The sequence below is a fragment of the Pristis pectinata genome, chromosome 2 (genome assembly GCF_009764475.1).
Source record: "Pristis pectinata isolate sPriPec2 chromosome 2, sPriPec2.1.pri, whole genome shotgun sequence".
Classification (NCBI taxonomy): Eukaryota; Metazoa; Chordata; class Chondrichthyes; order Rhinopristiformes; family Pristidae; genus Pristis; species Pristis pectinata.
In genome coordinates, this window is record NC_067406.1 from 33,923,699 (window position 1) to 33,939,345 (window position 15,647).

General features: G+C 39.4%; 1 protein-coding gene across 4 annotated transcripts in view; it reads left to right on the forward strand.

Moving 5' to 3' along the window:
• Nucleotides 1-15,647, forward strand: part of rai14 (retinoic acid induced 14) — a 199,379-nt gene that overhangs the window by 157,987 nt on the left and 25,745 nt on the right. For 3 of the 4 annotated variants that reach the window (XM_052010039.1, XM_052010040.1, XM_052010037.1), the window contains 6 exons: nt 2,947-2,975; nt 9,085-9,171; nt 9,378-9,470; nt 10,115-10,222; nt 12,500-12,566; nt 15,280-15,398. In XM_052010039.1, the coding sequence (XP_051865999.1) occupies nt 2,947-2,975; nt 9,085-9,171; nt 9,378-9,470; nt 10,115-10,222; nt 12,500-12,566; nt 15,280-15,398 (503 nt within the window). The remainder of the gene's footprint in view (nt 1-2,946; nt 2,976-9,084; nt 9,172-9,377; nt 9,471-10,114; nt 10,223-12,499; nt 12,567-15,279; nt 15,399-15,647) is intronic. The other variant, XM_052010041.1, reaches the window with a different exon arrangement.

Genomic DNA, 15,647 nt, shown 5'->3' on the forward strand with positions numbered 1-15,647 from the left:
TATTACTTAGGAATTTAACACAAAATTACCAGCCAGTTTCCTGGTTTGATGCTTCAATTCTCAAATGCCTTCAACCTATTTTATAATTTATAATGTAGCCATTATGCCATTTGCGTGTTTGAGCCTCATTATGGTGTACTGTGGAATGGTTGCTTCTATACTCCAACTGTCGGTTTAATTTATAGTTTGATCAAGTTGGAAATATTGAATACCAATCTGTTTTCCATTGTGCTAAGATTGCAAAAGGGTGGGAACCACTCTGCTATACCTTGTTTTGTTTGACCACACAATTGCACACCCTCTTTCAGCATCTAACCTCTAACATCCATTGCAAATATATTTCTCCTTAAATAAGGAGACTAAAGCTAGGAGTTGGCTGCTGTCTGTGGGGAGTATCCCTGATACCATATGGGTTTCCTCTGGGTGCTCTGGTTACCTCCCACGTCACAAAGGCCTGAGTGTCGGTTGGTTAATTGGCTACTGTTAATTGACCCTGTTGTGTAGATGAGTGGTAGAATCTGGGAGGAGTTGAAGAGAATGTGGGAAGAATAAAAATTGGGATTAATGCAGGATTAGTGTAAACTGGGAGGCCGATGGTCACTGTGGACTCAGTGGGCCGAAGGGCCTGTACATCTCTCTGACTCTATGAATAAGAAAATCCTTTCTTTTGAGCTACTGAATTAGATCATTATTTTCTTTTGATTGTTTTCTCCTTTTAATTTTATTTTTCATGATCTGTTACATTTTTAATCGTATTTCTCACTTCGCAATATGCGATGCCTAGCACCATATTTTGACTCATTTAATCTACAGATTTACACTATTTTTGATGAATGAGACATTGTTTCAATTTAAAAACTCCTGATTAATATCTCAGTGTATGCAAGTTTGCACGGATGAAGACGTATTTTGTATTTGTTGCTGGTACATTCACTTTACAATTTGTGATTATTGTTCTAGGACCCCTAAGCAGAAAATCCTTTTCATTTGTACTCCAGAGAAGATTTCACAGCATCAGAACAATATGAAATAAATGTAGCTTGAGAAGCTGTCATGCATGAAAGCCTAAAATTAAATTTATTTACTGCAGTTCCTCTGACTCGTGATGCACCATGGTTAGTGTTGATGTGCAAGCCCGTATCACATTCCCATGTAGATGTCTTGTGATACAAGAACACAAGAAAATAGGAGGAATAGGCCTCAACTCCTCTTCTGTGCCAGTTCCCCATAACCCTCAATTCCTCAATCTTTCAAATATTTATCTGTCTCCACCTTAAGGATATCTAATAATCTGTCCTCCACAACCCTTTGAGGCAGAGAATTCTAGAGATTCACTATCCTCTGAGAGGAGAATGAGGCTCAGATCTGCAGTCTTCCTACAAGTGTCGCACTTGTCAGCGCACAAGACCTCAGACGCAACAGGAAGGCAGGTAGATCAGAGGGATTAGGTTTGTCTGCTCTCAATTTAATTCCTACCTGGTCACTTGTCAGGCAGAGCAACTTGAGACTTGGCCTCTTAGTCATTGAAGGAAGTCTTTTTTTTTAATCATTCCTATTCAGCTTTGTACCCAGTCCCTAAGAACTATTATAAGAAAATAATTAAATGAGAATCTAATATGAAATGCAACTAAAATCTGCAGCAAACAGCAATGTATCTTTCACAAACCTATTCCATTTAGTTTGAGTAAGCAGGAACAACTACAATATTTAAAAGACATTTGGACAGGTACATGAATAGGAAAGGTTTAGAGTAATAGGCGCCAAACACTGGCAAATGGGACGAGCTCAGGTAAAGCACCTTGGTCGGCATGGAGGAGTTGGGCCAGAGGGCCTGTTTCTGTGCTGTATAACTCTGTGACTCTGAGTACTAGCCATCAGTTTCCCCAACAAATCTTATAAAGTTAGCTTGGCAAAATGTTGAAGCAATAAATCTGGGATAAATATATTAGTGGTTATTAATGTAATTGCTTGAACATTACTCTCTAAAAATAGGGTACATGTTATGCACATGTGTTACAAGAGAGATCCGTAACTTGGTGCTGGTGACCTGGTCCAAAAAATTGCAGTCTACAATTTCCACAAACTTGCAATTTGGATGCCTTTATTTATCTTTCTATTGACTTTAACTTTAAACATTTCCACTTAGATTAGGAGAGATAAGAACAAGAGGACATGGCTTTAGGGTGAAAGGGGAAAGGTTTAGGGGGAACTTCTTCCCTCAGAGTGGGGGGACTGTGGAACGAGCTGCCATCTGACGTGGTAAATGCGGGCTCACTTAAGTTTTAACAATAAATTAGATACATGGATGGGAGAGGTCTGGAGGGTTATGAACTGGGTGCAGGTCACTGGGACTAGCAGAATAAAGTTTCGGCACAGACTAGAAGGGCCGAATGGCCTGTTTTCTGTGCTGTAGTGTTCTATGGTTCTATTTAGTTTTTTAAAAATCCTTCACCAGTAGTAATTAGAATAAACATAAATCATTATCTTTCAAAAAAAAAAGCTTTAAATATATTCAATTGTAACAATTACGTACACTTAACAATGAGAATTAACTTGGAATAAATGAACTGCAGAAGTCTAGAACATAAGAAATCATATGTAGTATGTATAATTTTAAACACATGATCTGGTCAACATGTTAATTGAAACAGATTATGGGATGGTGATAAGACTTGTGCGTGAAATATAGGCAAGCTTATTTCCATGGCGACATAAAAAGCCTAGTATGACACGTTCACGATAACAATGAGTCGTGCAGGGCTAACTAAGAATGAGCAGCATCATTCAAAATTTGAGGTAGGGAATTAAGACCAGTGTAATTATGTCATGCTGTCAGATGACTTAGTCATTATAGTTGCTAGACTTGAAACAAATTACTAAATTGATTTGTTTGTATTGTATTTTGTCATAATGTATTAATTTTCCTTTTTTAATTTTTTTAACCAGATATGAAATCTGCACAAGTGTCGAAACAGGTAACACTTAAATTTCTGACGTAACATGACAGCTTGTTTAAAGATGACATTAATAACAACTGCAATATAGTTCTAGCACATTTCAAGATAGACTTATCAGCAATCAGTTACTTGCTTTGACAATTATCTTTCACACCATTTTTGTATTAATAACAATGCTAGGTTTTTAACACTTGCTACTTGTCTTGATCTGCTTAAAAAATCATCTTTCTTGTACTCATGTTTTTATTCTGCATTTAGCTGGTGTCCTTCAAGCTAGAGTGTGACGATCAAGGCAAAAAAATAATTGTCTGACGTACTAATTCTAGCAGTAAATTAAGCTTTGCAAATTTTATTAAGGTGCTTAAAACCTTAACTGACTTTGTAAAAGATGAAACAGTTCACTTTTATTCAAAATTCAAAATAGATTTTTTTTATTGTATGATGTTTCTGGTCTGCACAAACTCAATCAGCTTGATTGAGTTTTCAAATCAATCTTCCAAGAATTTACACTATGGTAAGTGCCTTGCATGGGCACTTCTTGGAAGTCTGGAGAACATTAAGTGCAATTATTAAATATTTAGATTTAGATCAATATTTAGATCAATTGAAAGATTAACTTACCAGGACAAAGAGCATTTGTTGGCCTCCAGCAGTTCTTGTTCAGCCAACCTGCGTCCTTCAAGTACCACCATATCCTTAATGTCTTTTGCCATTAAGACGATTGAATGTTCACTACAGCTGTGTGTGCCTCGAACCAAAATACTGTTTAAGAAAGACGCTTGTCCCTGCATGAATTCAGAATGTTGCAAGGTATTTAAAACCAAATGAAGTACATTGAAAGTGTATTCATCAAGTAGTCATTGATGTAATGTAGGAACCCGACTGACCTGCAATGTAGACACCATGGTCCCATAAGCAGTAAACTGAGATCAAGGCTAAATATCTATTGTCGATAATGTTGACTGAGGAATGTTGCCCTGGACTGTATGGATGAATTCTCTTTTTTTTTCAAAATAGTGCCAAAGGATATTTTGCATATGCTTGAGGTGCAGATGAGATTAGGGACAATCAGCAAGGCTTTGTGCAGGGCAGGTCATGCCTTACAAACTTGATCAAGTTTTTTGAGGAGGCAACAAAGGAGCTTGATGAGGGTAAGGCAGTGGGTGTCATCTATGTGGACTTCAGAAAGGCATTTGATAAGGTCCCTCATGGTAGGTTGATTCAGAAAATAAAGATGATTCAGAAAATAAAGATGCATGGGATCCAGGGTGAGTTGCAAGTTTGGAGTCTGAACTGGCTTGCCCATAGAAGATGGAGAGTAGGGGTAGAAGGCTGTTGTTCTGGCTGGAGGTCAGTGACCAGTGGTGTTCCGCAATGAAAATGTAGGTGGGTGGATTAGCAAGTTTGTGGATGACACCAAGATTGGTGGAGTTGTGGACAGTGTAAAGGATTATCAAAGAATACAACAGTATATCGATCAGTTCGAGAAATGGGCAGAGAATTAGCAGATGAAGTTTAATTTGGGCAAGTGTGAGGTGTTGCACTTTGAGGTCAAATGAAAGTATGCAGTTAATGATAGGTCCATTAATAGCATTTGAGGTACAGAAGGATCTTGGGGTCCAAGTCCATAGTTTGCTGAAAGTGGCTACGCAAGTGGATATGGTGGTAAAGAAGGCACGTGGCTTGTTTGCCTTCATTGGTAGGGGTGTTGAGTATAAGAGTAAGGAAGTCATGCTGCAGCTATATAAAATTTTAGTCAGACCACACTTGGAATATTGTGTGCAGTTCTGGTTGCCCCATTATAGGAAGGATGTGGAGACTGGAAAGGGTGCAGAAGAGGTTTATGAGGATGCTGCCTGGATTAGAGGGTATGAGCTGTAAGGAAAGGTTGGACAAACTTGGATTGTTCTCCCTAGAGTGTCGGAGGCTGAGGGGAGGCCTGATTGAGGTTTTTAAAATTGAGAGGCATAAATTGGGTAGAGAGTCAGAATCTTTTCCCCAGGGTAGAAAGGTCAAACACCAGAGGAGATGCTTTTAAAGTTAGAGGGGGGAAGTTTAAAGACAACATGAGGGGCAAGTTTTTTTATGCAGAGAGTAGTAGGTGCCTGGAATAAGTTACCGGGGTAGTAGTGAAAGCAGGTAGTTTGGTGGCGTTTAAGAGGCTTTTAGATGGACACATGAATATGAAGGGAATGGAGGGATATGGATGATACAGGAGGAGGACATTTTGTATAAAGTAGCATCAAGATTGGCCGGGCATCGTGGGCTGAATGGCCTGTCCAGTGCTGTACTGTTCCATGAGAACTTATTAGCATTACACTGGATTGTTAGCCCAGCCTTTGTGCTTAAGTCTCTGATGTGGGCCTTGCACCTACAGCCCTCTTTCTTGATCAACAGTGCTACCGACTGAGCCAAAATTGACATCCACCTTGGCCAACATTGTACAAGTGATTTTCTATCACCTGTGGCTGTCATTTGTTGTCCTTCCTTTCTACCTAAACTCTGAATGGTGTTTCCTTTTGTCAATATAAAGAAGCCTGGTGTCTGCAGGAAGTATGCAAAGCAATGCAATACTGATTTGAAGTTAGCACTATCATTTTGGGGAGTTGGAGATGAGCATCAGGACAGCAGCTCCAACAGATGAGGCCATTGAATGCATTCTGCAGATGGCATATTCATCACCCAGAGCATCCTGAGCCAGCTGCCAGAAATGCACAGCAGAGGTATTGGATGAGAATGGGTATGCTGTCACCCTGAGAGAGGAAGGCTGTGCGTTCCATGGAGTGTGAAAAAAGTCATGGTGCTGTGCTGATGAATATCCAAAGGATCATAGAAACCTATAGCACAGAAATGGGCCCTTCTGGCCCATCTCATCCACGCCAACTGTGATGCCTATCTATGCTAATCCCATTTACCCACATTAGACCCATATTCCTCTGTGCCTTTTCTATCCCGATACCTATACAAATGTCTTTTAAACACTGTAGTCATATCTGCCTCCACCACCTCATCTGGCAGCTAATTCCAGATATTCACCACCCTCTGTGTGAAAACTGTATCCCTCATCCCTTTTAAATTTCTCCCCTCTCACCTCACATCTGTGCCCACTAGTTCTAGACTCCCCTGCCCTGGTGCTTCTCATAATTTTATAACCTCTGTAAGGTCATCCCTCAGTCTCCTATGTTCCAATGAGAATAAACCTAGCATATCCAATTTCTCCTTATAACAACAGCCCTCCATTCCAGGCAACATCCTGACGAATTTCTTCTGCACTCTCTATTGTTACCATATCCTTCCTATAGGTGGTGACCAGAACCGTACACAATATTCGTGGTGCGGTCTAACCAAGGTTTTGTACGACTGCAACGTGACATTCCAATTCTTATATTCAGTCCCTTGGCCTATGAGGGCTAGCAATACAAAATGCCTTTTTTCACTACCCTATCCACATATGTCACCACTTTCAGGGAGCTGTGTACTTGTAATCCAAGTTCTCTCTGTACATCAACACTCCTAAGGTCCCTGCCATTTACTCCATATGTCCTACCAGGATTTGACTTCTTAAAGTGCATTACCTCGGATTTGTCGGATTAAGTTCCATCTGCCACAGTTCCACCCAACTTTCCAGGTGATGTGTTTCCTTGGACAACCTCCTTCACTATTTACAACTCAGTAATTTTTGTGTTGTCTGCAAACTTACTAATCGTATCACCTACATTCTCATCAGGTTCCAACACCAATCCATGCAGTACACCACTCTCTACAGATTTCTAGTCAGATGAACACCCATCCACCACTACTCTCTGCCTCTTATCACCAAGAGTGCAGTGTTGTCCTGTAAGTCACTTTCCATGTTCTCCAGATGAATTTGTGCTCTCCGAAAGTGGATAGAAGAATGGGGACGTGCTCAATTCCAGAGCCACGGTGGCAACAATCAGAACTCTGGCTGAAGTTCTTTGAATTCTTGTTGGAAGTTGTAAACTCTCCACTGCAGGGCTTAGAGTTTTAAATTTCCTCCTCTGTTGTCTGAATGGCTTTCATGTGGTGCTCAACAGAAACTGGAGTTAGACTCCATCATGCTCTGTAATATTGGGCTCAGTCTCTCCAATTGGGTGGAGGGAAAAAAGACTTTCCTTAATTTGAATGAAGAACACTTGAATTAAGATGGGGCCATTTACAAATTAGGAAATCCCAAGGAACTTCACAGTCAGTCAGTTTGGAGCGTAATCATTTTATTTAAACATAGAAAATGTAGGATGGAGAGACAAGAGGCAGCTGATGTTGGGATCTGGAGCAAAAAAAAAACTGCTGGAAGAACACAGCGGGTCAGTCAGCATCTGTGGAGGCAAAGGGATGATCAGGTCTGGGTCTGAGTGTAGAAGAAAGCCAGTACATAGGAAGGGTGAGATGGAGGCTGTTAGGTGATAGGTGGAACCAGAAAGGTTGGGGGGGGGCGGGGGGGTTGATGGGCAGATGCAGCCAGGTGGGGGAGGAGGAGAGGAGAGTGCTGAGACAACAGAGGCTTGCCACAAAATTTCTAGCCTCTACCATAAATCTGCCCCTTCCTGTCCCACACCCGGCTCCATCTGCTTTTTTTTTCCTTATCTGTATCCAGCTAGTACACTAATGCATGAATACATTAGCATTTTAATTACTTCTCATCACTGCCATTTTAAAAGTTACTGGGTGAATATACTTAAGGTCAATATTTTAAAACAATTTATTCTTCCCATACCTCACCTGTGAACAAAAGTTCCAAAATGCAACAATACTTTGCTGTGCCTCAAAACCTCAACCTTTCCTGTTTTTTTAATATTCAAATTCAAACTTGGACCCTTTTGATTCTTAAATCTGCTATTCTGTTGCAACTACAATGATCAGGACTTTTCTATTCCATTAGAGTATTGCAGAATAGTCATCTCAAATGTTAAGATGGACTAAATATAGCTCTCCCAGTAGTTAAGCATCGTGATGGTTTGTGAGTAGTCTTGTCTTTTAGATGTTCCAGTGAATCATGGACCTGGGGAGTAGCTAGTGGGAATTGTATTCTTATTTTGTTCAGATCTTCTTATGACATGGAAGGAGGCCATTTTACTCATGAGGCGAAACTGCAGATGCTGGAATCTGACTCCATCGAGTCTGTGGCACTTGGAGGAATCCCATACCTCTCCTTATTTCCCTGTAGCCTATCCTGTCTCACATATCCATCAACTCCATCCTAGTTTTCCTAATACCTACCTACACTGGAGGTAATTTACTGTAGTCAATTCATCTCCAAACACATCTGTAGGATATGGGAGGAAACTGGAGCACCATGGGGAAATCCCACACATTCACAGGGAGAATATGAAAACTTCTCACAGAGCATCAGAAATTAGGATCACACCTGAGTTGCAGTTGAGGCAGCAGCACTACCTGCTGCACCATTGTGCTGTAAATTAATCAATGTTACTTTTACAAAAAAAACTGACCATTGCAGTGACCATTAAAAAAACTTACACAAATGTAAAAGCAACATCAAGCAATGGTCTGGATTATCGCTTGGTCGTCATTATTGTCGAAGACCAGGACTTGCTGAGGGATTTGGAAGATCGATTCTATCAGTTATTCTGCCACTGAACTCCATTTGAAGTCCAGTGGCAAAAACTAATCTTGCTGACATTCTCTTGTATTGCATTAGGAACCGCCTCTCAGCTGTCTCTCTGTTCCAGCTAGCTTAGGAGTCTTTGGTCACTGGGACATGTGAAATTTGTCTTTGTACTTCTGTCAACTGTATTTGCAAATTAGAAGCCTGTTGGTGGCAGTGATTTTTGGAGCCTTGTAAATGATTTCTGCATATTTCTACCTTTTCAAGCCTGTTCAAAAGGGTTATTAACCCTTTCCTTCAGAAATCTATCACTACTATAGCAGCTAATCCATGTGCTTCAAACTTGTATGAATCCAGCATTATTACCTATTTTAAATATAGATTTTTCTAATGCATGATAAACTCTCAACTGAGTGAACACTCACGAGCCTGAACAAATAACTGAAGAAGGCATGTATTAACTCATTGTTTCAATTTAACATTCACAATCTTTACTAACAGAATTAATTCCTCTACGTTTCTGATCTGTAAAATTTTCAGCTGGATCCTGGCATTAAATTCAATGCAGATAGAAGTGGAACTCCCAAAAAACGAAAAGCACCACCACCACCAACCAGTGTTCTGCAGGTAAAAGTAAAAGCAAACTGATGGCCCTCTGATTTAATAATAAAAATAATTACAGAATGCAAATCAGTTTATGTGAAATATATTAAAAATGGTTTGTCACTAGCTTTGTCATAGTTTTAATCCATGCATAAAGGTTTGATTTTTCTTCAATTACTTATGAGGACCTATTACTGGAGTCAGTTCTTTAATGTGATATTTTATCCTAGGGGCCACAGTCTGGTGAAGTACCTTCTCCAGAGTCCCATAGTTGTCGTTCATCAAAGCCTGCACCATCTGAAGAGGAAGAAACATCTGTTAAGGTGTTTTTTTAACCTAATGTTCAACATTATTATTTCTGTAACCCAAAGAAATATTACATACTTGACTGTAGAGATCTGGGTTACAGGATTTTAACTTTGCTTCAACAGTCAGTGGATTATGCCGAGTATCAATCGGGAGGAAAAAAGACCTATTACGGACATTTCAGTGTTTGGTACTGATAGTTAACTGAGTTCAGGTGACAGCTGATGCATCTTACTATGCTATTTTTTTCATGCTAGAGGGAAAAGGGATCTGGTACAATGACTTGTATAGACTTGCAAGAAGATTTGCGGTACTTGAATCTTATCCAAAAGGTTCTTTTTTTTTTCTGCTTTACCTGGAGTTTAAAGAAATATATCTAGTGTTGTCTTTGCAAAGTAGTAGATAATATGGTCTGTTGGGGAGCCAAGGACTAATCAATTTATTGCATTTTGGACCAAAAAAAAACTTGATCTCCACAGCACTCGGAAAATAATGCATGAACCACAATTGTAGATGTTCTTTAAAAGCAAGAGGTTACATTTTTTTTGTAAGTTTCCAAATGTCAATTGCGGTCGCAGAACATGTACTATTTACAAGCAATATAACATTTTGTTCCCATTCTGAGATGGTCTTTGTTCATTTTGATATAATTGTGGGATAGGAAGAAGAGAAAAATGATGAAATGAGAAAACTTCAAGCAGAAAAGGCAAATCTATTGGAGGTGATACACAACCTAAATCAACAACTGCGGGACAAAAACTTGCAAGAGGTAATTATGTTTGAATAATGTAAGAAACAAGCAGAAGTATGTCTCGCAGCACTTCGAGCCTGCTCTACCATTGAGTCGGTTAAAGTCGAGTTAATTGCCATATGCGCAAATACATGTATGCACAAGTGCAATGAAAAACTTGCAGCAGCATCACAGACACACAGCATCAGATATAAAGCATAAATTAAACATAAATTAAACATAAATTGTACATAGTTTTTGCATGGAAGAACACAATTAGAACAAAATAAAAGTTCATTGTAGTGCAAAGTGGTCAAAATGGTCAGTATTGCAGTACTGAGGTAGTGATTAGGGTTGTGCAGGTTTGTTCAAGAACCAAATGGTTGAAGGAAGAAGCTGTTCTTGAACCTAGTAGTGTGGAACCTCGGGCTTCTGGTACCTTCTGCCCGATGGTAGCTGCAAGAAGATGGCATGGCCTGGATGGTGGGAATCTTTGAGTATGTCATGGTCAATCTGAGCTTGGCCTATACTCCTAGCTCCTGTCTGTTCCCCATAACCCTTGGTGCCTGTAACCCTTTTAGTCCAATATGTATTTATCTCTGCCTTGAATATATTCTGTGATTCAGTCCCTATGGCTCTCTAGAGTAGATTCATGATCCTCCAAGAAGGGATGGATCCTCTGAGAAGGAACTTATCCTCCTCTCTCTCTTAAATTCTGAAACTATGCCTGTAGTTCTAGATTCCCCACAATGAGAATACATCCTCTCAGCATCTACTCAATCGGGTTTCCTCAAAATCTTGTGGAAAGACAAAGTCATGTTTCATTCATCTAAACTGCAATGAGTATAGGCTCAATCTTTCCTAATGAGATGACAACTTCATTCCAGGCATCAACTGGGTGAATCTTCCCTTGAATTGCCTCCTGTTTAACTATTTCCTTTTAATACATGCTGAGGACTTCCCTGATTTCAACATTTACTTTTTATTTCCAGACTTCTTTTAAAAAAAAAGGTTGCTTCTAGAAATTAGTCAGTCTTGAACTTGGATACAGTATGTCTGGGTCGTTAAGCACTGTATTTAGGCCCTTTGAAATTGGCATCAATTGCCATTATTTGACCTTGTTTGTACTCCACTGTCCTGCCTGTTCCCCATAAGATGAGATATCTTTATTAGTCACATGTACGTTGAAACACAGTGAAGTGCATGTTTTGGGTAGAGTGTTCTGGGGGCAGCCCGTAAGTGTCGCCACGCTTCTGGCGCCAACATAGCATGCCCACAACTTCCTAACCTGTGCATCTTTGGAATGTGGGAGGAAACTAGAGCACCCAGAGGAAACCCATGCAGACACAGGGAGAACATACACAGTCCTTGCGGACAGCAGCCAGAATTGAACCCGGGTTGCTGGCGCTGTAATAGCATTACGCTAAGCACTACGTGTACCAATTTAGTGTCCATAATCCATTACCTTATGAACATGTTTGTGGGGTGGTGGCTTCTGGCTGCCTCAGATCTCCAACTTTGGAATACCTCAGCCAAACCCTCCAGTGTAGTGATTAAACAACATGGAGACCTTTGCTTACCAATATTGTACCATTCAGTGATTGTCAGTACCTCTCTTTTTTTTTAAAAGCACTGGCAAGTTTGTGTTTCTCCAAGGAAAGATGGATGTACAGTGTCTTCAAAACATTAAAGCACCACTCATATGATATGTGTCTTCATCAGTGCAGTATTTCTCAGTCCAAGCTTGCTTCAGTTTTTGCATTTTCTATCATGTCTTTCTCCTGCATTCTTTTCATATTTGGGCTTTGCTGTCTTGGGTGCTCACTTTTCTGGCTTTTCCCAGTTCTCTCCACCTCTGTTGTCCCTTTCCATATTGCCAGTGGCCTAGATGTCTCCCTCGAGCTTCCCTCTGATTAGTAGAGAGAGTTTTATATGAATGGCACAATCAGCAATAAAGCCAACACTGACTTGATGGGTCCAATGATCATCTGTGCTGTAATTTTAGATCTGTTGATAACAGATGGGCATAGATGTGGTCCATGGGACATTCTTCAGCTTAAATTGTTGCATCAGCTGATGTGGATGAACCTCTGTGTAGTTAGTACACTGGCTGTATGCTTGAGTTATTGAAATGAGCAGATAGCAAGAAGTTAGTGTTGCCTGCTTTGCAATCATTGAGTACGAGTTGAATATGTATTGCAATCTCCACATTCACTTTCTGTGGTGATCCAGACTGGTTCCCGAATGCTATTGAAGTGTTGTCGGACCTTGAAACTGATTCTCCTTTAGGTTAATGCTTTTTCTTCTTCATTTTAGGCACAACAAAATGACCTCAAAAGAAAAGTATGTAGGAATAATGAAGAAATACCAGTTGAATCAATAGGTATAACGAGTTTGTTGACCTGCTTGTGGCTAATCTTGATTATTTGTGTGTAGTATGTCATTCCCAATTCACCTCCATTGTAAAAACAGGCCAAATTCAGCACAACTGTTCAATTTCCAGTGAAGCAGTTCTATATTATAAATTCAAAATGAAATCTGTTACTGGTTTAAGAAGTTGAGCTGGACTCTCTATTACTCTTGGCAACTTAGAGTCATTGAAGGCAACATTAGCATGTATCCCCCAGCTAATATTCCTCCAAGCTGTGTGTCAAACTCTGAAAGCCCATCAACAGGTATTAGCTTTTCTTTTTAATAAGGCCTGTTTTTTGAAATCAACGAGGAGATTGCTCCACCTACCATGTAGCTATTTGATTTAGATATTGTACATGGAGGGAATCAAGAATGTGATGATGGGGAATTGCCTACAAGATATTGGAATCTTGCTGTTTTACAATTTTGAATTGTGATCTGCAGAACATTTTGTAAGCCAAGCGTACAACAGTTTCTGCCTTGTGGAATTACTTGAATTTTACAGCATATCATTCACCCCATTGCGCTTCTGTGAGCTCAAAGTTGTGAACTATGCCTATCCCTGGCAGTTCCTGATATCCTTTAACTTTTCAAATGATTTTCCAATTCCCTTTTAAAACATATGATAAATTCTGCTTTGACTACTGTTTGTGTATGGTCTTCATGTTCTGGCAATTCTTTCCTTTCTTTAAAAAAAAAGGGCAGATTACTCCATTCAATAATCTGGCTACCACCTCAATAATCTGTGGAAAATATGTATTTTCTCAAAACTATTCATAATTTTAAATACCTCAATTAGATCTTTGCTTGGCCTTTTGTTCGTATGTAGGCTAAGAGTTGGTATCTTTAGTATTTCATCATAAAATAAGTATCTCATTCCTCAACCTATGATTAATTTGCAACCTAGTCATAAAATCACAAATTTGCGGCATGAAGGGACATGTGTCCAAGGTGGCCAAAAATGAACATCAGGTTAATCCCACTTACTAGCTCTTGGTTCATGGTCCTGCAAGTTATGACTCTACTTCCACTCATCCAGATATGTTTTCTTAAAGTGATGAGGGTTTCTCTCTCCACTTTCTGGCAGCGAGTTCCAAATGTCCTTCCACTTGAGTGAAATCACTCCCCTCTAATCCTTTTGTCTGGTAACTTAAATCTATGCCACCTAGTTACACACTAAGAGAAAGAGGTCTTTTGCTAACCCCATCTAGGCCTCTAATAATTTTATACACTGCAGTTAAATCTCCCGTCTCCTTCATGCCGAAGGAAATAACCGCAGCCCAGCCAGTCCCTCTTTTGTAACTATAATTCTCCAGCCCTGGTAACATTCCTGTAAATCTCAACTCCTCCTTCCACTCTCGTGCAATCATGTCTTTCCTGTAGTGTGCTGACCAGACCAGTACCCAAGTTGCAGCCCAACAAATGTTTACACAGTTACAGCATGACTTTCCTCAGTATGTATTTTGTGACTTGGCCAATAAAGAGGTATATCCCATACAGTATGTCACCTTAATCTCTTTATTTGGCTCTCCTACTACCTTTCAGGCAAGATCCCTCTGTTCCTCTACAGTCCTACATGATCTTAGTATCATTCCATCATCCTTCCTAAAGTATGGAAAATTGACATATTTTAGCTGCAGTCTAATTAATTACACATGCAGGCATAGCATTCTAGAAGCAGGAGTAGACCATAAGGAAAACAGTCTTTCGTACAGTGAGTGGTTGGGTCTGGATTGGACTGAAGGATGGTAATGGAGATGGATTTAAATGTGTTCAGAAGGGAGTTGGATAAGTGTCTGTAAATAAATAAATTGCAGGGATGTGGGAAGATGGCAAGGGAGTGGGATTGACTAGATTGCTCTTGTATAGAGCTTGTACAGGCTTAATGGGCCAGATGACCTCTCCATGTTGTGACCATATTATTCCAGCAGTTGATGAGATTGTGAATGATTCCTGGCCTAACTTAATATAATTTCTTTTTCATAACTCTTAATATCTTTGAATAACAGATCCATTAGTCTCTTAATGGAAGTTGTGGGTTTAAGTCTTACTCCAAACACTTGGAGCATAACAATCTAGGCAGGTGCTCCACTGCAGTACTGATGGAGTACTGCACTGTCGTAGACTTTCAGATAAGCTATTAAACTAGTCCTTTTCCCCCTTCAGGTGGATGTGAAGGTTACCTTGGCACTTTGAAGGGTGACAAAGTTATCTCTGGTGTCCTGGCAAATATTTATCCCTTAACCATGTCAAATACCTTATTTAGTTATTTTTACATGGCTGTTTATTGGAGCTTGTTGTGATAAACTGGGAGTCATTTATGAAATTGACTTCACTGCCATCTTCTTAAAGGTGATTAGGGATAGACAGTATATGCTAGCCCACAAATGAACAGTGACTATATTGGGAAAGTTTTCATCTAATTTAATTTAAAAGCATACTTTTTCAGATGGTGTCTTCAGTTCTTTGGTTTTGCTGCTTTCACTTCTCTGTGCTTCCAATACAAAGCACATGGAAATTTGCATGAAAAAGTACTTGAAATTATAATTACTAACTGCACGTTGGTTTTTATTGTGTGTGAATTAGTTTTAAGTATTTAACTTGATTTACAGTTTAAATTTAAAATCTTTTTTTTTAAAAAATGGTTCTCAAGTATGTGTATTTTCTGATCTAATTGTCTTTAGGTAGTGGAAGTGAGGAAACCGTAAAATCTAGTGTAAAAGGACCTGACCAGATAATGGCATTGCAATCACAAATTGCTTCTCTAGCAGTGCAAAATAAAGAGCTATGGGATATACTACAGGTATTTTGGATATTTCTTAACAGTTAATCTCCACTATATTGCTTACACTTTAAAATACGAAGCAAAATATGAAGTTTGTTAAGCAAATAATTGTTACCTTAACTAAAGATGCTTTTATCTTTATGGCATCAATATATGGCAAAGTAATTTGTGTGAAGTACTGATATTACATAATTTGTGTATTGCACTGCATGAACACATATCTCTTGGTCCTATTTATGGCCAAGGATGAAGCCAAGAATATTGTGG